At 45.1% G+C, this 22,371-nt stretch overlaps 1 protein-coding gene across 1 annotated transcript in view; it reads left to right on the top strand.

The window, feature by feature from the left end:
- The window catches only part of cntln (centlein, centrosomal protein), an 87,850-nt gene extending 68,097 nt beyond the window's left edge, over nt 1–19,753 (top strand). The window contains exon 16 of the mRNA XM_042315115.1: nt 18,708–19,753. Coding sequence (XP_042171049.1) covers nt 18,708–18,818 — 111 coding nt within the window. The 3' untranslated portion in view covers nt 18,819–19,753. The remainder of the gene's footprint in view (nt 1–18,707) is intronic.
- Nucleotides 19,754–22,371: the final 2,618 nt, after the last annotated feature.

The raw sequence follows: 22,371 nt of genomic DNA, 5'->3' as shown, positions 1-22,371 counted from the left end.
CTGTGCCTCTGTTTCTGTCTCTGTGTCTGTCTCTTTGTCTCTATCTGTATCTACGTGTCTGTGTTTCTGTCTTTGTGTCTCTATTTCTGTGTATATGTCTCTTTGTCTCTATATATGTCTCTGTGTCTATGCCTGTGTGTCTTTGTTTCTGTGTCTCTGTCTCTCTGTGTGACTGCAGGTGCATGTCATTTTCGTAAGGTGGAGACAGACAGTGGAGACCACAGGCAGTTGTTCCTTGTCAGTGTGCATCCTATCTTCACACACTAACACGTTGTCTGTAGAGAACTAAGAAGACATAATAGATATAGTTGAAGTCGGAAGTTTACATAAACTTAGGTTGGAGTCATTAAAACTAGTTTTTCAATCACTCCACAAATTTCTTGTTAACAAACTATAGTCTTGGCAAGTCGGTAAGGACATCTACTTTGTTCATGACACAAGTCATTTTTCCAACAATTGTTTACAGACAAATTATTTCACTTATAATTCACTGTATCACAATTCCAGTGGGTCAGAAGTTTACATACACTAAGTTGACTGTGCCTTTAAACAGCTTGGAAAATTCCTGAAAATTATGTCATGGCTTTAGAAGATTCTGATAGGCTAATTGACATCATTTGAGTCAATTGGAGGTGTACCTGTGGATGTATTTCAAGGCCTACCTTCACACTCAGTGCCTCTTTGCTTGACATCATGGGAAAATCAAAAGAAATCAGCCAAGACCTCAGAAAAGAAATTCTAGACCTCCACAAGTCTGGTTCATCCTTGGGAGCAATTTCCAAACGCCTGAAGGTACCACGTTCATCTGTACAAACAATAGTACGCTAGTATAAACACCATGGGACCACGCAGCCGTCATACCGCTCAGGAAGGAGACGCGTTCTGTCTCCTAGAGATGAACGTACTTTGGTGCGAAAAGTGCAAATCAATCCCAGAACAACAGCAAAGGACCTTGTGAAGGAGCTGGAGGAAACAGGTACAAAAGTATCTATATCCACAGTAAAACCTATATCGACATAACCTGAAATGCTGCTCAGCAAGGAAGAAGCCACTGCTCCAAAACCGCCATAAAAATGCCAGACTACGGTTTGCAACTGCACATGGGGACAAAGATCGTACTTTTTGGAGAAATGTCCTCTGGTCTGATGAAACAAAAATATAACTGTTTGGCCTTAATAACCATTGTTATGTTTGGAGGAAAAGGGGGAGGCTTGCATGCCGAAGAACACCATCCCAACCGTGAAGTACGGGGGTGGCAGCATCATGTTGTGGGGTGCTTTGCTGCAGGAGGGACTGGTGCACTTCACAAAATAGATGGCATCATGAGGAAAGAAAATTAGGGGGCTATATTGAAGCAACATCTCAAGACATCAGTCAGGAAGTTAAAGCTTGGTCAAAAATGGGTCTTCCAAATGGACAATGACCCCAAGCATACTTCCAAAGTTGTGAAAAATGGATTAAGGACAACAAAGTCAAGGCCATCACAAAGCCCTGAACTCACCCTATAGAAAATGTGTGGGCAGAACTGAAAAGGCGTGTGTGATCAAGGAGGCCTACAAACCTGACTCAGTTACACCAGCTCTGTCAGGAGGAATGGGCCAAAATTCACCCAACTTATTGTGGGAAGCTTGTGGGAGGCTACCCGAAACGTTTGACCCAAGTTAAACAATTTAAAGGCAGTGCTACCAAATACTAATTGAGTGTATGTAAACTTCTGACCCACTGGGAATGTGATGAAAGAAATAAAAGCTGAAATAAATCATTCTCTCTACTATTATTCTGACATTTCATATTCTTAAAATAAGGTGGTGGTCCTAACTGACCTAAGACAGGGCATTTTTACTAGGATTAAATGTCAGGAATTGTGAAAAACTGAGGTTAAATGTATTTGGCGAAGGTGTATGTAAACTTCCGATTGAACTGTACATCAATAGAAATGACAATATTCTAGAAAGCAGGCAGCACTCGTCTCTACAGTACAACTGTTCTGTCTTCCTGTCATCCATTTGAGTTGCTCAGTGAGCAGGAGAATGTGAAACAGTGAAAACTATGGCCTGTCTGTCACCCTGCTGCCTGTGGCAGTCGCACTAATAACAAGGCTTCCTTAACAGGGATATGATCTGCCCTGTTCCTCCACACTGCCCTGTCACCGCAGTTAAAAAGGAGAAGAGACAGAAATAGACAGAGAGAGAGAAAGAGGGCAGGAAAGAGAGATCCATGTCCTTAGCTGGCTGGCTGTCACTTGGTGGGTGGTTGAGTTTGTGTGTGTGTGTGTGTGTGTGTGTGTGTGTGTGTGTGTGTGTGTGTGTGTGTGTGTGTGTGTGTGTGTGTGTGTGTGTGTGTGTGTGTGTGTGTGTGTGTGTGTGTGTGTGTGTGTGTGTCCTGACTCCTTCTGCAGCAGCCCAGTCCTGTCACTGTCAGGCCCTAATGGAGCTGCCTGTGGGACAGCACTTTATTATCTCAGTGGCACTGTCAATAGCAGAACCATCAGTCACCGGACTGTCCGTCTGTCTACTGTGTCTGGCTCTGGGCCACAGCCACCACCACCCACTGCCCCGCCAGACTCACTGTCACTGTCAACACCACACCAGCCAGCCACACGTCAACATAACAAGGACAGAGGGAGAGGCCCTGACACAGTGGCTACTTTAGTGTGTGTGTGACAGAGAGTGAGGAATTGATTGAAGAGGTGTGTGTTTTGAGTGTGGAACTATTGTATTTTCAGTGTTGATGTACTGTGTATGGGTGATGGTGTTTGAACTCTGTGAATACTTTAATAAGACCACTCTCTACTGGTAGTGTGTTCATGTGAATACTTTAATAAGACCACTCTCTACTGGTAGTGTGTTCATGTGAATACTTTAATAAGACCACTCTCTACTGGTAGTGTGTTCATGTGAATACTTTAATAAGACCACTCTCTACTGGTAGTGTGTTCATGTGAATACTTTAATAAGACCACTCTCTACTGGTAGTGTGTTCATGTGAATACTTTAATAAGACCACTCTCTACTGGTAGTGTGTTCATGTGAATACTTTAATAAGACCACTCTCTACTGGTAGTGTGTTCATGTGAATACTTTAATAAGACATCTCTCTACTGGTAGCTACAGTACAAGCACACTTAGTTATTTCTAGGAAAAGTGTTCTAGTTATCTGCACAAGGCTAGATCTTTATTATCGTGTCACCCCTCGCTACTGCCCTACAGTTGTGGCCAAAAGTATTGAGAATGACACAAATATTAATTTACACAAAGTTTGCTGCTTCAGTGTCTTTAGATATTTTTGTCAGACGTTACTATGGAATACTGAAGTATGATTACAAGCATTTCTTAAGTGTCAAAGGCTTTTATTGACAATTACATGAAGTTGATGCAAAGAGTCAATATTTGCAGTGTTGACCCTTCTTTTTCAAGACCTCTGCAATCCGCCCTGGCATGCTGTCAATTAACTTTTGATCCACATCCTGACTGATGGCGCCTCATTCTTGTATAATCAATGCTTGGAGTTTGTTAGAATTTGTGGGTTTTTGTTTGTTCACCCGCCTCTTGAGGATTGACCACAAGTTCTCAATGTGATTAAGGTCTGAGGAGTTTCCTGGCCATGGACCCAAAATATAGATGTTTTGTTCCCCGAGCCACTTAGTTATCACTTTTGCCTTATGGAAAGGTGCTCCATCATGCTGGAAAAGGCATTGTTTGTCACCAAACTGTTCCTGGATGGTTGGGAGAAGTTGCTCTCGGAGGATGTATTGGTACCATTTTTATTCATGGCTGTGTTCTTAGGCAAAATTGTGAGTGAGCCCACTCCCTTGGCTGAGAAGCAACCCCACACATGAATGGTCTCAGTATGCTTTACAGTTGGCATGACACAGGACTGATGGTAGTGCTCACCTTGTCTTCTCCGGACAAGCTTTTTTCCGGATGCCCCAAACAATCGGAAAGGGGATTCATCAGAGAAAATGACTTTACCCCATTCCTCAGCAGTCCAATCCCTGTACCTTTTGTAGAATATCAGTCTGTCCCTGATGTTTTTCCTGAAGAGAAGTGGCTTCTTTGCTGCCCTTCTTGACACCAAGCCATCCTCCAAAAGTCTTTGCCTCACTGTGCGTGCAGATGCTCTCACATCTGCCTGCTGCCATACCTGAGCAAGCTCTGGTGGTGCCCCGATCCCGCAGCTGAATCAACTTTAGGAGACGGTCCTGGCTCTTGCTGAACTTTCTTGGGTGGCCTGAAGCCTTCTTCACAACAATTGAACCGCTCTCCTTGAAGTTCTTGATGATCCGATAAATGGTTGAATTAGGTGCAATCTTACTGGCAGCAAGTGGTTGACAGAGGAAGAACAATGATTCCAAGCACCACCCAGCTTTTGAAGCTTCCAGTCTGTTATTCAAACTCAATCAGCATGACAGAGTGATCTCCAGCCTTGTCCTCGTCAACACTCGCACCTGTGTTAACGAGAGAATCACTGCAATGATGTCAGCTGGTCATTTTGTGGCAGGGCTGAAATGCAGTGGAAATGTTTTTGGGGATTCAGTTAATTTGCATGGCAAAGAGGGACTTTGCAATTAATTGAAATTCATCTGATCACTCTTCATAACATTCTGGAGTATATGCAAATTGTCATCATACAAACTGAGGCAGCAGACTTTGTGAAAATGTATATTTGTGTCATTGTCAATACTTTTGGCCACGACTGTAAACATCCTCTCACAGACAAATAAAACATTGCTTCTCATTTCCTCCTCTCTCTCTCTCTCTCTCTCTTTATTTGCCGTTCTCTTTCTCTCCCCCTCTTTCCCTCTCTCTCTTTCCCCCTCTCTCACTCCCATTCCTTCTCTCTCCCGCTCTCGCTCTCTCTCACTCCTCTGCTCTCCACCCGGTGGCTTTTCATGAAATAAAGCCCAATATCTCTCAGTAGAACACCGTCTTAGGCTCCTACTGTATACACACACACCTACCCAGCTCCACTGGTGTTCCCCTCCTCTCATAATAATTTACTAGCCAGGGGCCCCGGACCCACACCAGCCACTACACCCCACCATGAATAACACAGCATGAAGATGTAGTGTCTGAAGACGTGCCCTGTGCCACAGGGTGTCTAGCCAATCACCGGCCCAGGGAGAATGGGGTTGAAATGGCCCAGGCCCATATTGATTTAATTGCCTTGGTTTATTTGTGGCATCCTAATTATTGACTGGAGCTGAGTTTAATGGGCCTGGCTTTATGAACACGGGGAAATGACTGCATATATGGTCTTCTTCCTCCCAAATAGCACCCTATGCTCTATTTAGTGCACTACTTTTGGCCACTGCCCTATTGAAAATAGAGAATAGGGTGTGATTTGGGACACGTATATGGCCTTCAATCTGCAGTTTGTTTGGCCCATAATGAACTGCTCCCCGTCCCTCCCTAGATCCTCTTTCACACTCATTTTAAAGCTACATTCTGGGATTTGAAAAACAACAAAACAGAAGCCCTGTTGAATTGAAATGACCATTGAACAGAGTCCCAGATCACAGACTGTAGCTTTAACCTTCTACTCAACCCTCCTGACAGCTCCCCCCCCCCAAAAAAAACATTTGAAAAGTCGTCGGCGCACTGCCCTTTACGACCGCCGATTGGGAGGACGCTCAAGTTTTACTAGAGGGTGGCGGAAGCTGGTGTGATATTGAGCGGTAATATTTACCCTTCAGTACCCTCGGGGGAGGAGTTTGGTTGCTATAGGCACTGCACTGTGTCAACCCAGGATCCATTAAGAGAAGATTAACTTAATATCTTTACTGTAGTGTACTCTACATATCTGGGCCTGTATTTCAATCAAGAGCCCTTAGACAACACTACTTTAACTGAGACTCAGCGATATGACGTTGCCACGAGCAGCACCGCAGACGAGCGTGATGCAAGACTTTGCTCTCACACAGTGTATCTGAGCATTTTATTTTTTATTTAACCTTTATTTAACTAGGCAAGTCAGTTAAAAACTAATTCTTATTTATAATGACGGCCTAGAAACAGTGGGTATACCGCCTTGTTCAGGGTCAGAAAGGCAGATTTTTAACCTTGTCAGCTCGGGGATTCGATCTAGCAACCTTTCGGTTACTGGCCCAACGCTCTAACCACTAGGCTACCTACCGCATGTGCATGGGGGCGCCACACATTGCTACAAGGTGATTGCTACGGGACCAAAACAGCTGAGAAGTTTAGCCTCGCGTTTCAACGCTCCTAGTTGTTGCGGAATTCGACCCGATATTCCTGTTTACTTGTGCATGGCTGAGTCTACCTGTAAACATGGCTGAGTCTACCTGTAAACATGGCTGAGTCTACCTGTAAACATGGCTGAGTCTACCTGTAAACATGGCTGAGTCTACCTGTAAACATGGCTGAGTCTACCTGTAAACATGGCTGAGTCTACCTGTAAACATGGCTGAGTCTACCTGTAAACATGGCTGAGTCTACCTGTAAACATGGCTGAGTCTACCTGTAAACATGGCTGAGTCTACCTGTAAACATGGCTGAGTCTACCTGTAAACATGGCTGAGTCTACCTGTAAACATGGCTGAGTCTACCTGTAAACATGGCTGAGTCTACCTGTAAACATGGCTGTTTGTGGAGGCTGTCATGTGACCCAGACTAGTGTCCTGTCCAGGGTGTGTACTTGTACATCAAGCTGCCTCACGCTACAGAAACAGGAGATAGACTAGCGTCCTGTCCAGGGTGTGTACTTGTACATCAAGCTGCCTCACGCTACAGAAACAGGAGATAGACTAGCGTCCTGTCCAGAGTGTGTACTTGTACATCAAGCTGCCTCACGCTACAGAAACAGGAGATAGACTAGCGTCCTGTCCAGAGTGTGTACTTGTACATCAAGCTGCCTCACGCTACAGAAACAGGAGATAGACTAGCGTCCTGTCCAGAGTGTGTACTTGTACATCAAGCTGCCTCACGCTACAGACACAGGAGATAGACTAGCGTCCTGTCCAGAGTGTGTACTTGTACATCAAGCTGCCTCACGCTACAGAAACAGCAGATAGACTAGCGTCCTGTCCAGAGTGTGTACTTGTACATCAAGCTGCCTCACACTACAGAAACAGCAGACAGGCTCCTGCTCCTGTGAACAGTTCCAGCTCACAGAAGCCAAGGCATGTGCAAGGCTACTTACTTACATACTCAACCAAAACCATTGTAACTTTTGAGTCAAGCACCACCATGCCCAAACAACAATATTACCAACTTCTCAAACGTGTTTGTTTGTTGTCAACGCTGGCATAGTGATGGCGGATATCATCTGCAATTATTCTGCAGTTGGTAATTATTATGCAGTAATGACAAGGAACAGCGATGAGCTCCAGCTAGTGTTGTTCCTTCAGAAAGAAGGGACTCTAATTAAGCCTTGTTTAATTAAATCAGCAGTGACTGTGCTGTGTGAAGGGGGGAGGGGGATTCTCAGACTTTGTACTGTAAATGTGCCAAGGCAGAGATTGTGGGGACAAGGGGCCCTAGGGGAGGTGGGCGACTGGGTTTGTGTGACGAGTAGAGACCAAAGTAGACTATAACCTTCCTCTCTGTTTACTGTGATCACAAGCTACATAGTTTATTCAGACAAAGACGCTGTACACTAATAGAGTTTGGTTTAAATTGGCCAGTCAAGATTATTCTGGAACTGCATTCATTAATTATTTTCCTCAATTTTCCTCTACACTGGCTGACTTTGTTGAAGTAGGCACAGAGAAGTGAATTGATGCTGATAGTGGACATTCTAAAGTGAGTTAGCATATAGCGTGGCTGTTGGACAGGGTTTGGGCCTCATTGAGTAATGTTAGCCTGTTATGATGGCTCATTGGATAACGTTAGTCTGTTATGATGGCTCATTGGATAACGTTAGCCTGTTAAGATGGCTCATTGGATAATGTTAGCCTGTTAAGATGGCTCATTGGATAACGTTAGCCTGTTAAGATGGCTCATTGCATAATGTTAGCCTGTTATAATGGCTCATTGGATAGTGTTAGCCTGTTATAATGGCTCATTGGATAATGTTAGCCTGTTAAGATGGCTCATTGGATAATGTTAGCCTGTTATAATGGCTCATTGGATAATGTTAGCCTGTTATAATGGCTCATTGGATAACATTAGTCTGATATGATGGCTCATTGGATAATGTTAGCCTGTTATAATGGCCCATTGGATAATGTTAGCCTGTTATAATGGCTCATTGGATAATGTTAGCCTCAGAGGAGGCTGCTGAGGGGAGGACGGCTCATAATAATGGCTGGAACGGAGCGAATGGAATGGCATCAAACCATGTGTTTGATGTTGTTGTTACCTTTCCACCTATTCTGCTCCAGCCGTTACCACGTGCCCATCCTCCCCAATTAAATTGCCACCAACCTCCTGTGGTTAGCTTGTTATTATGGCTCATTGATTAACGTTAGCCTGTTATAATGTCTCATTGAGTAATGTTAGCCTGTTATTATGTCTCATTGAGTAATGATAGCCTGTTATAATGTCTCATTGATTAACGTTAACCTGTTATAATGTCTCATTGAATAATGTTAGCCTGTTATTATGTCTCATTGAGTAATGTTAGCCTGTTATGAGGGCTCATTGAGTAATGTTAGCCTGTTATGAGGGCTCATTGATTAACGTTAACCTGTTATAATGTCTCATTGAATAATGTTAGCCTGTTATTGTGTCTCATTGAGTAATGTTAGCCTGTTATAATGTCTCATTGATTAACGTTAACCTGTTATAATGTCTCATTGAATAATGTTAGCCTGTTATTATGTCTCATTGAATAATGTTAGCCTGTTATGAGGGCTCATTGAGTAATGTTAGCCTGTTATGAGGGCTCATTGATTAACGTTAACCTGTTATAATGTCTCATTGAATAATGTTAGCCTGTTATTGTGTCTCATTGAGTAATGTTAGCCTGTTATAATGTCTCATTGATTAACGTTAACCTGTTATTATGTCTCATTGAGTAATGTTAGCCTGTTATTATGTCTCATTGAATAATGTTAGCCAGTTATTATGTCTCATTGAGTAATGTTAGCCTGTTATAATGTCGCATTGAGTAATGTTAGCCTGTTATAATGTCTCATTGAGTAATGTTAGCCTGTTATGAGGGCTCGTTGAGTAATGTTAGCCTGTTGTTATGGCTCATTGAGTAATGTTAGCCTGTTATCATGTCTCATTGAGTAATGTTAGCCTGTTATTATGGCTCATTGAGTAATGTTAGCCTGTTATTATGGCTCATTGAGTAATGTTAGCCTGTTATAATGTCTCATTGAATAATGTTAGCCTGTTATAATGTCTCATTGAGTAATGTTAGCCTGTTATGAGGGCTCATTGAGTAATGTTAGCCTGTTATAATGTCTCATTGAGTAATGTTAGCCTGTTATTATGGCTCATTGAGTAATGTTAGCCTGTTATTATGGCTCATTGAGTAATGTTAGCCTGTTATAATGTCTCATTGATTAACGTTAACCTGTTATAATGTATCATTGAATAATGTTAGCCTGTTATTATGTCTCATTGAGTAATGTTAGCCTGTTATAATGTCTCATTGAGTAATGTTAGCCTGTTATAATGTCTCATTGAGTAATGTTAGCCTGTTATTATGTCTCATTGAATAATGTTAGCCAGTTATTATGTCTCATTGAGTAATGTTAGCCTGTTATAATGTCGCATTGAGTAATGTTAGCCTGTTATAATGTCTCATTGAGTAATGTTAGCCTGTTATGAGGGCTCGTTGAGTAATGTTAGCCTGTTGTTATGGCTCATTGAGTAATGTTAGCCTGTTATCATGTCTCATTGAGTAATGTTAGCCTGTTATTATGGCTCATTGAGTAATGTTAGCCTGTTATTATGGCTCATTGAGTAATGTTAGCCTGTTATAATGTCTCATTGAATAATGTTAGCCTGTTATAATGTCTCATTGAGTAATTTAGCCTGTTATAGGGCTCATTAAATGTTAGCCTGTTATAATGTCTCATTGAGTAATGTTAGCCTGTTATTATGATTGAGTAATGTTAGCCTGTTATTATGGCTCATTGAGTAATGTTAGCCTGTTATAATGTCTCATTGATTAACGTTAACCTGTTATAATGTATCATTGAATAATGTTAGCCTGTTATTATGTCTCATTGAGTAATGTTAGCCTGTTATAATGTCTCATTGAGTAATGTTAGCCTGTTATAATGTCTCATTGAGTAATGTTAGCCTGTTATTATGTCTCATTGAATAATGTTAGCCTGTTATTATGTCTCATTGGGTAATGTTAGCCTGTTATTATGGCTCATTGAGTAATGTTAGCCTGTTATGAGGGCTCATTGCTGAAGAAAGTCAAACTACTGTGAAACAGCACCATAACAGTCAAGTCATCATGATTTGTGATAGGATTACACACTTCAGTATACTGTACAGTATGGTATGTTTCTGATTTGTGATAGGATTACACACTTCAGTATACTGTACAGTACGGTATGTTTCTGATTTGTGATAGGATTACACACTTCAGTACACTGTACAGTATGGTATGTTTCTGATTTGTGACAGGATTACACACTTCAGTACACTGAACAGTATGGTATGTTTCTGATTTGTGATAGGATTACACACTTCAGTATAGTGTACAGTATGGTATGTTTCTGATTTGTGATAGGATTACACACTTCAGTATACTGTACAGTACGGTATGTTTCTGATTTGTGATAGGATTACACACTTCAGTATACTGTACAGTATGGTATGTTTCTGATTTGTGATAGGATTACACACTTCAGTATACTGTACAGTACGGTATGTTTCTGATTTGTGATAGGATTACACACTTCAGTATAGTGTACAGTATGGTATGTTTCTGATTTGTGATAGGATTACACACTTCAGTATACTGTACAGTACGGTATGTTTCTGATTTGTGATAGGATTACACACTTCAGTATACTGTACAGTATGGTATGTTTCTGATTTGTGATAGGATTACACACTTCAGTATGGTATGTTTCTGATTTGTGATAGGATTACACACTTCAGTATACTGTACAGTACGGTATGTTTCTGATTTGTGACAGGATTACACACTTCAGTATACTGTACAGTACGGTATGTTTCTGATTTGTGATAGGATTACACACTTCAGTATACTGTACAGTACGGTATGTTTCTGATTTGTGATAGGATTACACACTTCAGTATACTGTACAGTACGGTATGTTTCTGATTTGTGACAGGATTACACACTTCAGTATAGTGTACAGTATGGTATGTTTCTGATTTGTGATAGGATTACACACTTCAGTATGGTATGTTTCTGATTTGTGATAGGATTACACACTTCAGTATAGTGTACAGTATGGTATGTTTCTGATTTGTGATAGGATTACACACTTCAGTATACTGTACAGTACGGTATGTTTCTGATTTGTGACAGGATTACACACTTCAGTATACTGTACAGTACGGTATGTTTCTGATTTGTGATAGGATTACACACTTCAGTATACTGTACAGTACGGTATGTTTCTGATTTGTGATAGGATTACACACTTCAGTATACTGAACAGTACGGTATGTTTCTGATTTGTGATAGGATTACACACTTCAGTATACTGTACAGTACGGTATGTTTCTGATTTGTGATAGGATTACACACTTCAGTATACTGTACAGTACGGTATGTTTCTGATTTGTGATAGGATTACACACTTCAGTATACTGTACAGTACGGTATGTTTCTGATTTGTGATAGGATTACACACTTCAGTATACTGTACAGTACGGTATGTTTCTGCCAACAGGTACAAAAGGGTTTCAGCAGCGTTGCAGCATCCTTTTGTGTGGATATAACCTTAATGTATTTATACCTGAATTGTGTCTGTGATGATCACCTCATTTCCACTCCTAATGAGTGAAAAACAAAGGCCTGCCGTAGCGTTGCTGAAGCGTTTAATCTGGGTTGTATTTAGGTCAGCTCTAATAACACAGGTTGCACCGACCTGATGATGTTTCCCAACTAAATATCAACTCCAAAATAAGGCAAAGATTTTTAATTACAGTATCTATGGCCCCAAGTGTCCAATTCCCTTTCATATCAGTCTCCCGGGGCCCTAAAGGGGAGAATAGAAAGGAACACGGCAACGAGAGAGAGAACGAGAGAGAGAACCGTAATTACCAAGGAGAAAGAAGGAGAGGAAGAATAGACTTTGGGGATGTTTTTCCTTTTACTCACCTGAGTTTTTCCCCGTCTTTTTTCATCTGCATGTGACATATTCATTATCGGGATAATCAAATGCAGACTTTTTTTAGTAGGTCTTCGGTGCTTTTGTTTTGTTCCTTGTTGTTTATTCCCCGTTTGATAACTTTGATTTCAAACAAAAGTGAGCAGATCAAAGATCATAAAGTGTTTCCCTGTGATCATGTAACGTATCTCCTTCCCCGCGGTGGCCTAGATTGGAGGTGTCTTATCGACGCTTTATAAATGACGGTAAAACATATTGTACCATTTCAGTGGTGTGTGCTGCAAGGGCACTGGAGAACAAGCATTGAATCTAAAGCATTTTTAAATCAATCAATCACATTTCTAAGAGGTACAGATGCAGGATCTTAATTTGACCACCCTGTTGCAAGAGAACTTTGCTGCAATGCAACAAATAAAAAATGTGTTGTTCCCGCTCCTTTGTCTCTGTCGTCCCCCTCCCTCTTTCCATTTCTATCTAGACTTCCACACTAACACCATGCATGTCTACCTGTCCTCACACAAATTGGGCCCTCGAAACCTGCTAACCTGTTCCGAGGGAGAACAGAAAGCGTGTGAATGATCGATCGGTTAAGAGAGGTGTTGTTTCACGTAATGGCGTCTAACGCACAACGGGAGCCCCGGTGTTGTACCGCAAACGGCTCTCCGCCTCCAGCGGCGCCCCAGGCACTGGAGTAACAGTGTCATTTAATTGGTCTGGTAAAACCACCTTTACGTCGCGCCCCCGGCCACCTTATATTGTCTCTGGTCAGTATCTCAACACACTCAACGCGGGTAGCTTAGCACGTCAGCGCTAATACACCGGACCGTGTTAATGAAAACACATCCAGACAATCGCTCTGGTCTGCGGGGCCTATTGAATAGTGATGGGGGCTAGGGGGAAGGTGTTACAGGCTTTGGTGTTTCCATTTATATTTGGGGTTGGACGTTAGCATGTTGGGCGCACCGATTGGTGTCACCTCATTAGTCAGAAGGTGTTTCACCTGTGCTGGCCCATGTTGATATCTAAAAAAAACTGTAATGTATCTGATCTTCCCTGTTTTCGTTTTGCTCCACTTTTTGGTTTGCTTCCTGACTTTAAGTTTGATTTGGGTTTTATTTTGTTTGCCTCTTCTGGTGGGTGTCTTTTAGGGCCCAGTTGTTGTTGCTAGTTAACAATTTGGTACATTCCCCAGCAAGAAACCAAAAATTGCCACTCAAACAGAAGGTGGAACTAACAAAGAGTCACTGACAAGGAACAAAACAGGTTCCCGGAGGGGTTCTGAAAGACATTCATGGGGGAGTCCACTGAAAAGGTGCGATCTGCCCTAGGGGCCCGGGGCCCCTGTAAAGCAGTGGTTACATAGTAATGACAGGTCCTAGCGGTCCCTCTGGTGCCATTAGAGAGAGCAGGCAGAGACATGGGTACAGTGTGTGTGTCGCTCCAGGGCCTGTGTGTTCACCTGCCCCAGGTAGCAAGCTCTGTGTTTGATCTCACTGACTGTCACAAATGTAACCCATACGGCTACTAAAAGAAATCGCTCCGTGCAGAAGTACAGAGGTCCTTTTGCCAGAATACACACAGCATACAAACCAGATCGTTCACCTCTGTGAACAAGGAAGGTTGTGTTTATGTAGACTATGAGTTACACACACTTGAACCAGAATAGACTGAGGTACACTTCTCAATCAGTATGTTTACCTTTATTTAGCCATATCAATCATAATTATCATTATGTGGTCCTCTGTAACTCAGTTGGTAGAGCATGGTCATTGCAATGCCAGAATTACAGGACCACCCATACATCAAATGTAAACACGCATGACTGTAAGTCTCTTTGGATAAAAAGCATCTGCTAAATAACATATATTATTATTATTATCATCATTATGACCCTCTCGGTCTCCTCTCCCATAGCCCTGTGCTGTGGCATCTCTTTATACTGTATTTGACTGTGTAGTTGTTTGTTTGCTTAGTTAGTGGCTGTACGTGTACTGTAGTTAGCTGATTAGAGCAGTGGTGAGGAGCTGAGCTGCGATTGTGTGTGTAGTGTTGTCTCTGCAGAGAGGAACAGAGAGGTGTCTCCGCAGTGGTAGAGGAGACTCAGAGGAACAGAGAGGTGTCTCAGCAGTGGTAGAGGAAACTCAGAGGAACAGAGAGGTGTCTCAGCAGTGGTAGAGGAGACTCAGAGGAACAGAGAGGTGTCTCAGCAGTGGTAGAGGAGACTCAGAGGAACAGAGAGGTGTCTCAGCAGTGGTAGAGGAGACTCAGAGGAACAGAGAGGTGTCTCAGCAGTGGTAGAGGAGACTCAGAGGAACAGAGAGGTGTCTCAGCAGTGGTAGAGGAGACTCAGAGGAACAGAGAGGTGTCTCAGCAGTGGTAGAGGAGACTCAGAGGAACAGAGAGGTGTCTCAGCAGTGGTAGAGGAGACTCAGAGGAACAGCAGTGGTAGAGGGTAGACTCAGAGGAACAGAGAGGTGTCAGAGTGGTAAACAGAGAGGTGTCTCAGCAGTGGTAGAGAGGAACAGAGACTCAGACTCAGAGGAACAGAGAGGTGTCTCAGCAGTGGTAGACAGACTCAGAGGAACAGAGAGGTGTCTCAGCAGTGGTAGAGGAGACTCAGAGGAACAGAGAGAGGTGTCTCAGCAGTGGTAGAGGAGACTCAGAGGAACAGAGAGGTGTCTCAGCAGTGGTAGAGACAGAGGAACAGACTCAGAGGAACAGAGTGGTAGAGGAGACTCAGAGGAACAGAGAGGTGTCTCAGCAGTGGTAAGAGACAGACAGACAGGAACAGACAGACAGACAGACAGACAGACAGACAGACAGACAGACAGACAGACAGACAGACAGACAGACAGACAGACAGACAGACAGACAGAAGACAGACAGACAGACAGAACAGACAGACAGACAGACAGACAGACAGACAGACAGACAGACAGACAGACAGACAGACAGACAGACAGACAGACAGACAGACAGACAGACAGACAGACAGATAGATAGATAGATAGATAGATAGATAGATAGATAGATAGATAGATAGATAGATAGATAGATAGATAGATAGATAGATAGATAAAGAAAGAGCAAAATAAACATCCTGAATGTTTAACTTCTATATAATTCCTCCAGTAAGCCACTTCAATTCACTTTCAAGATCTGAGTGTGAAGAGAACCTTTAAGCTCCAGTACTTAGTGCTGATCTGGTTTACATATGTTATGGAGATATGTTCTATGATTAAAGCATAATACAACTTTTTATGAGTTTCAGAGCTAAGCCAGCTTCAGTCCACTACTACTCAAACCTGGCCACAGCGAGACTTTAAAACCCCACTACAGGAATGAATAGGTTTCCCAGCGTTTCAGAGCGGATGCACGGCGTTAATGTGAATATTTATGTGTGATATATCTGCCTTTGATCGCCAGGGCCTGATTTCCATAAAGTCCTTGTGTCGGTTTTGAGAGGCAAGAGGAAAAACAAAATTAGCCGAGGCGCAGAGGTTAAGACTGCCCCCTCTCTCTCTCCCTCGCCTGCAGCAAGGAAACCACACACACATACACAGTGAGAGAAACCCAAACTATTCCTCTCAACTTTAACACTGAGTGCAACTCTCATTAGTCTAGAGTGTCCTCCTCTCCTTTCTTATACAACACTGGACGTTCACTCAGAGAGCATGCTGACTAGCAGAACACCAGTATGTACATTACAGAACCATAAGTATGTGGACACCTGCTCATCCAACATCTCATTCCAAAATCATGGGCATTAATATGGAGTTCCTCCCCCCCTTTTGCTGCTATAACAGCCTCCACTCTTCTTGGAAGGCTTTCCACTAGATGTTGGAACATTGCTGCGGGGACTTGCTTCCATTCAGCCACAAGCGCATTAGTGAGGATATGTGCTGATTTTAGGTGATTAGGCCAATGAGGTTGAGGTCAGGGCTCTGTGCAGACCAGTCAAGTTCTTCCACACCGATCTCGACAAACCATTTCTGTATGGAACTTGCTTTGTGCACGATGGCATTGTCATACTGAAACAGGAAAGGGCCTCCCCCAAACTGTTGCCACAAAGTTGGAAGCACAGAATCGCCTAGAATGTCATTGTATGCTGTAGCGTAAAGATTTCCCTTCACTGGAACTAAGGGGCCCGTACCATAAAAAATAGCCTCAGACCATTATTCCTTTTATTATTTCCTTGTTGCAAAGGTGGCATCATATGATGTTGCCACGTTGAAAGTCACAGAGCTCTTCAGTACAGACCATTTTACTGCCAGTGTTTGTCTATGGAGATTGCATGGCTGTGTGCTCGATTTTATACACCCGTCAGCAACAGGTGTGGCTGGAATAGCCAAATCCACTAATTTGAAGGGGTGTCCACATACTTTTGTATGTATATTGTACCTCAGGACATCCTAAAAGAACAAAGTGCTCAGCTGTTCCTTTTTCAAGTTTTTAAGAAATGCTTTGTGGAAAACACTAAACATGGACCAACCCCTCTCTCTACTGCCCCTCTCAGGCCCAACCTCTCTCTCTACTGCCCCTCTCAGGCCCAACCTCTCTCTCTACTGCCCCTCTCAGGCTGCCCCTCTCAGGCCCAACCTCTCTCTCTACTGCCCCTCTCAGGCCCAACCTCTCTCTCTACTGCCCCTCTCAGGCCCAACCTCTCTCTCTACTGCCCCTCTCAGGCCCAACCTCTCTCTCTACTGCCCCTCTCAGGCCCAACCTCTCTCTCTACTGCCCCTCTCAGGCCCAACCTCTCTCTCTCAGGCTGCCCTCTCTGCCCCTCTCAGGCCCAACCTCTCTCTCTACTGCCCCTCTCAGGCCCAACCTCTCTCTCTACTGCCCCTCTCAGGCCCAACCTCTCTCTACTGCCCCTCTCAGGCCCAACCTCTCTCTCTACTGCCCCTCTCAGGCCCAACCTCTCTCTGCCCCTCTCAGGCCCAACCTGCCCCTCAGGCCCAACCTCTCACTGCCCCTCTCAGGCCCAACCTCTCTCTCTACTGCCCCTCTCAGGCCCAACCTCTCTCTCTGCCCTGCCCCTCTCAGGCCCAACCTCTCTCTCCCCTACCCAGGCCCAACCTGCCCCTCTCAGGCCCAACCTCTCTCTCTACTGCCCTCTCAGGCCCAACCTCTCTGCCCCTCTCAGGCCCAACCTCTGCCCCTCTCAGGCCCAACCTCTCTCTCTACTGCCCCTCTCAGGCCCAACCTCTCTCTACTGCCCTCCCCTCTCAGGCCCAACCTGCCCCTCTCAGGCCCAACCTCTCTCTCTACTGCCCCTCTCAGGCCCAACTGCTCTCTACTGCCCCTCTCAGGCCCAACCTGCCCCCTCTCAGGCCCAACCTCTCTCTCTACTGCCCCTCTCAGGCCCAACCTCTCTCTCTACTGCCCCTCTCAGGCCCAACCTCTCTCTACTGCCCCTCTCAGGCCCAACCTCTCTCTCTACTGCCCCTCTCAGGCCCAACCTCTCTCTCTACTGCCCCTCTCAGGCCCAACCTCTCTCTCTGCCCCTGCCCAACCTCTCAGGCCCAACCTCTCTCTCTACTGCCCCTCTCAGGCCCAACCTGCTCTCTACTGCCCCTCCTCTGCCCCTCTCAGGCCCAACCTCTCTCTACTGCCCCTCTCAGGCCCAACCTCTCTCTCTACTGCCCCTCTCAGGCCCAACCTCTCTCTACTGCCCCTCTCAGGCCCAACCTGTCTCTCTCTACTGCCCCTCTCAGGCCCAACCTCTCTCTACTGCCCCTCTCAGGCCCAACCTGTCTCTCTACTGCCCCTCTCAGGCCCAACCTCTCTCTACTGCCCCTCTCAGGCCCAACCTCTCTCTACTGCCCTCTCAGGCCCAACCTGCCCCTCTCAGGCCCACTGCCCTCTCTCTCTACTGCCCCCCTCTCAGGCCCAACCTCTCTCTCTACTGCCCCTACTCCCCTCAGGCCCAACCTCTCTCTCTGCCCCTCTGCCCCTCTCAGGCCCAACCTCTCTCTACTGCCCCTCTCAGGCCCAACCTCTCTCTACTGCCCCTCTCAGGCCCAACCTGTCTCTGCCCCTCTGCCCCCCCTCCAGGCCCCCCTCTCAGGCCCAACTCTCTCTCTACTGCCCCTCTCAGGCCCACTGCCCCTCTCAGGCCCACCTCTCTCTACTGCCCCTCTCAGGCCCAACCTCTCTCTACTGCCCCTCTCAGGCCCAACCTCTCTCTGCCCCTCTCAGGCCCACCTGTCCCTCTCCCCTCTCTCTAGGCCCAACCTCTCTCTACTGCCCCTCTCAAGCCCAACCTCTCTCTCTACTGCCCCTCTCAGGCCCAACCTCTCTCTCTACTGCCCCTCTCAGGCCCAACCTCTCTCTCCTCTCAATACTGTACCACAATAACAACAAACCTGCCCTCTGAAAAGATGCCAAGTGTCAAAAAGCACACTTTAACTGTTCTGTGTTTTTTCTGTCTTCTTTCTCTCCCCTCTCCCCTCCCCCTCCACAGATCCCCTCTGCTGCTCTCCTAATGGAGGTGCTGTGTGTGAAGATGAAGGAGAGGAAAGTGCTGACAGAAGCGCTGGCCGCGCTCACAACACCAGTCAGCGAAATCGCCTGACTCCCACTCCGGGGCTGAGGGCTGCGGCTGGGAAAAACTGTCATCCTCTCACTCTCCTCCTCCTCTTCTCTCTCCATCCCTCCTTCGTGCCCAGGCCTTTCTTTCTCAGCGGGGGCTGAGTTGGCCAAGTCGACCTGAAGTTGCTCTGTGTGTGTGTGTGTGTATGTGCGTGATCGCGCACGTGTATGAAGTTGCCTCCACGCCGCGCTTCCAGAACCAATATTTACGAGAAAAGCGCTGTCGACTCACTCCGAGCCACTCGCTCACGCAGCGGTCTAGTGCCGTGCCGGGGCCCAAGCCTTTGTAAATGAGCCCCCAACATCTGCGTTAGTGGTTAGCCCGCTCCATCTGCGAGACAGGGCCCTTTAGCGTCAGGCTAATTTACAGTACAGAGACAAACGCTCACTCTCTTTCTCTCCCTACTCCAAACGCCATCCTGAGGTGATGATAACATTATGCTTACGTTTTTACTTCAAGTTAGACATGATTTGTTATTTTGATATTTTCAGTAATTTATTGTGGATCTCAAGGACCCCCCAGGGTGTTCGGAGTGGGACCTGACCCAACAGTGCAGACTCAACGAAAGAAAAAGTATCCTCTTAAAGTAAGAAGCAGACATACTCTCTCTCCTCTTAGGATATACTGGACTCAAACACATGCATTCCATGTCCCATTTGGACCGGTTGGATTCCATTGTTCCATTCACGTTTCAGTGACCAAATGCTCTTAACGTGAATGATAGCATAAAATATACATTTTGTGTGTTTTGTTTGTTATGTCTAGGTATATTCTGAAATGTATTTTATTTCAGGATACTACTAGACATTTGTGTGTTCACTTCATACGGTATTTTGCAATAGGTAATTATGTTATATTGTTAATTGATTGAAACTGAATTGAAATAAAAGTGTGTTGCCAATTGTTTTATTTTTACACTATGGAGTCAAGATTATGGATCTGTCACATTAAAGTTGCACTATGCAGAAATCTCTCCACCATTTCCTGGTTGCTAAAACTCAAATCGTTTTCCTAATGTCAGTTTATGTAACAAAATAAGATAGTATAGTGTAGAGAATCATTGTATCATCTAAACCGCCGTGAAATATATTTTCCATAACCAAAAATATTGTTTTTTCAGTTGTTTAAAGCTGCTGTACAAAACCAAAGTAAAATACACAAAAACAAAACTTAAGAACGGGAAGCATAGAACAGCACACAGAACGGATTTACCACTTCTTAGACTTGCTTTCAAGTGGAAGGATAGATCTATAACTCACATTTCTATTGCACAAAAAGTTACATATTGCCACTTTAAAACAATGATTATTTTCTTGATGCATCATGTGCTGCAATGTTTTCATGGCCAGAATGTACAGTTGGGCCAGTGGTTAAAGTTAAGACCAAATCATTTTTATATCCAGGCTAGTCTGGTTAGAACTGAGGCTAATAGAAAGACAGTAGTGTATCCAGACTCTGTCCTGCCTTGTTGACAGTGATGGACCATGATTCAGTTCCTCTATTGGACGGGCGGAGGCGGGGCCCTGTCTCCCAGATGATTGACAGGCGACTGGTAGACCATCAGCATGGTTTCCGACGGTAATGAGCGACCCCCACTGTTGACTTCATTAACGAGGGTCTTCAGTGGGCCACACACACAAGCAGCCCAGTGGTAGAGAGGGAGCAGTCTCACCCTTGACGTACCTCTCCAGCCCTTTTATGTTTCTCTTCCCTCTCTCTTTCTCTTCTTTTATTATTCATAGTGAATATCAAACCGTGATCTGGGTCTCCTCTGTCCTTGAGCAGGAGTCCCACACCCGAGACCACCACACTTCTCTCTCTCTCTCTCTGATCATGTCTTCCTCTCCTTTCTCATCCCTTTGTTTTAAATGATTCCTTCTCCATCTTTTTTTAAAGTACAATTAACAACCTTATGTAAAATCATCCATTCAGGAATTAACAAGAAATAATTCAACTTTTTATCCCACCCCCCTTTCAAATATATGCTAATGATGTGTTTTTTTTCCTTTATCTTTCTATAATAAAGGGTGGATTAGCCCAGGACTGTCTCTCCAGCAACACAGGGACCAATTTAGCTGTGATCCCGGGGAGCACTATGCCCCAGTGGTTAATTACCATTCATTAACATAGTTTGCATCTTTTATTCTCCGTCGAATACCCAGGAGCGAGCTATTGTCAATATTTGTCCCATATAAATTTGTGCTTGGTTTCTCTCCCTAGTCACTGTCCTCTGGCGTAATGCTGCTAATGACAAACATTAATAACTGAGAAATCCTGCGTGCAGTGGGGATGATACAAGAACAGAGGAAGGAGGAGGGGGGGGGTGTAGTGTAGAGTCGCACAAATTAGCATGGAGCCCCCTTTTATTCTCTCTCCCTTTCTCTCTCTCTGTTTTAATGCATAGTCAACATGTTTGCTTATACCCGCACCATCCGGCCCTGTCTGCTTGACACTCAGCCTCTATTTATGTGACATATTCAAATGACTACCCAGAAACCTCTTGGGTTTAATTAACCTGGCCTTGACTCTCTGTGCCCCCCCCTTCCCCCCGTGAAGACGTTAACAGATCCTGAACGCACCCTTCACACTCCTGCCTTCCCCTGTGCTAGTCCTCGTACCACGTCCACACGCTCCCCCCATCCTTCGCTCTATAGGAATGGAGAATTAGAGCCATCCACTTGTCGTTTTTCCCCCTCCCTCTCTCGCTTTCTCTGTCTTCCTCCCCTCTTTCTCTCTCTTGTACAACTCTCATTAAGGGCAGGTCTCCGAGGGGAATTACTTTGATCACTAGTTCCAGTTGCGAAGTTTTCCATCTCCTTCCTCTGTCTTTTATTCCTCCCCACGTGATCAACTCTGTGGCATTTCTTTTCTTTGCCCTTTCTCTATTTAATCCACCTGTCACAGTTATTTTTTCTGCAGAGCTTTCCTCTGGGGTTGCTCCTCTCCTGGATGGGGTCAGAGGGGGCCAGGGTCAGGGGTTGACTGGGAGGCCGATCAATGATAGGGGTTGAGGGGTGTGGTAGTGTCTCGGGGCACCCCTGGTGTGATTACGAAAGCCCCCCTATGTCACTTGGGTGGGGAGCGCTGGGAGAGAGCAGGGGGGCCAAGGAGTACAAAGACAGAGGTGGATCTCAGCTGCCAATCGCCGCAGCCTCCAGCCCATCACAATTAGCCCTCCGCCTCCCTCTCCTCCTCACTGCCTCCCTCTCCTCCTCACTGCCTCCTCTCCTCCTCACTGCCTCCCTCTCCTCCTCACTGCCTCCCTCTCCTCCTCACTGCCTCCCTCTCCTCCTCACTGCCTCCCTCTCCTCCTCACTGCCTCCCTCTCCTCCTCACTGCCTCCTCTCCTCCTCACTGCCTCCCTCTCCTCCTCACTGCCTCCTCTCCTCCTCACTGCCTCCCTCTCCTCCTCACTGCCTCCCTACTCCTCCTCTCTGCCTCCCTACTCCTCACTGCCTCACTCTCCTCTGCCTCCCTCTCCTCCTCACTGCCTCCCTACTCCTCCTCTCTGCCTCTGCCTCCCTACTCCTCCTCT

This window comes from Oncorhynchus tshawytscha, unplaced genomic scaffold, assembly GCF_018296145.1.
Source record: "Oncorhynchus tshawytscha isolate Ot180627B unplaced genomic scaffold, Otsh_v2.0 Un_contig_10559_pilon_pilon, whole genome shotgun sequence".
Taxonomy (NCBI): domain Eukaryota; kingdom Metazoa; phylum Chordata; class Actinopteri; order Salmoniformes; family Salmonidae; genus Oncorhynchus; species Oncorhynchus tshawytscha.
Note: the sequence above shows the minus strand (reverse complement) of the source record. Positions and strands in the feature narration are given on the sequence as shown.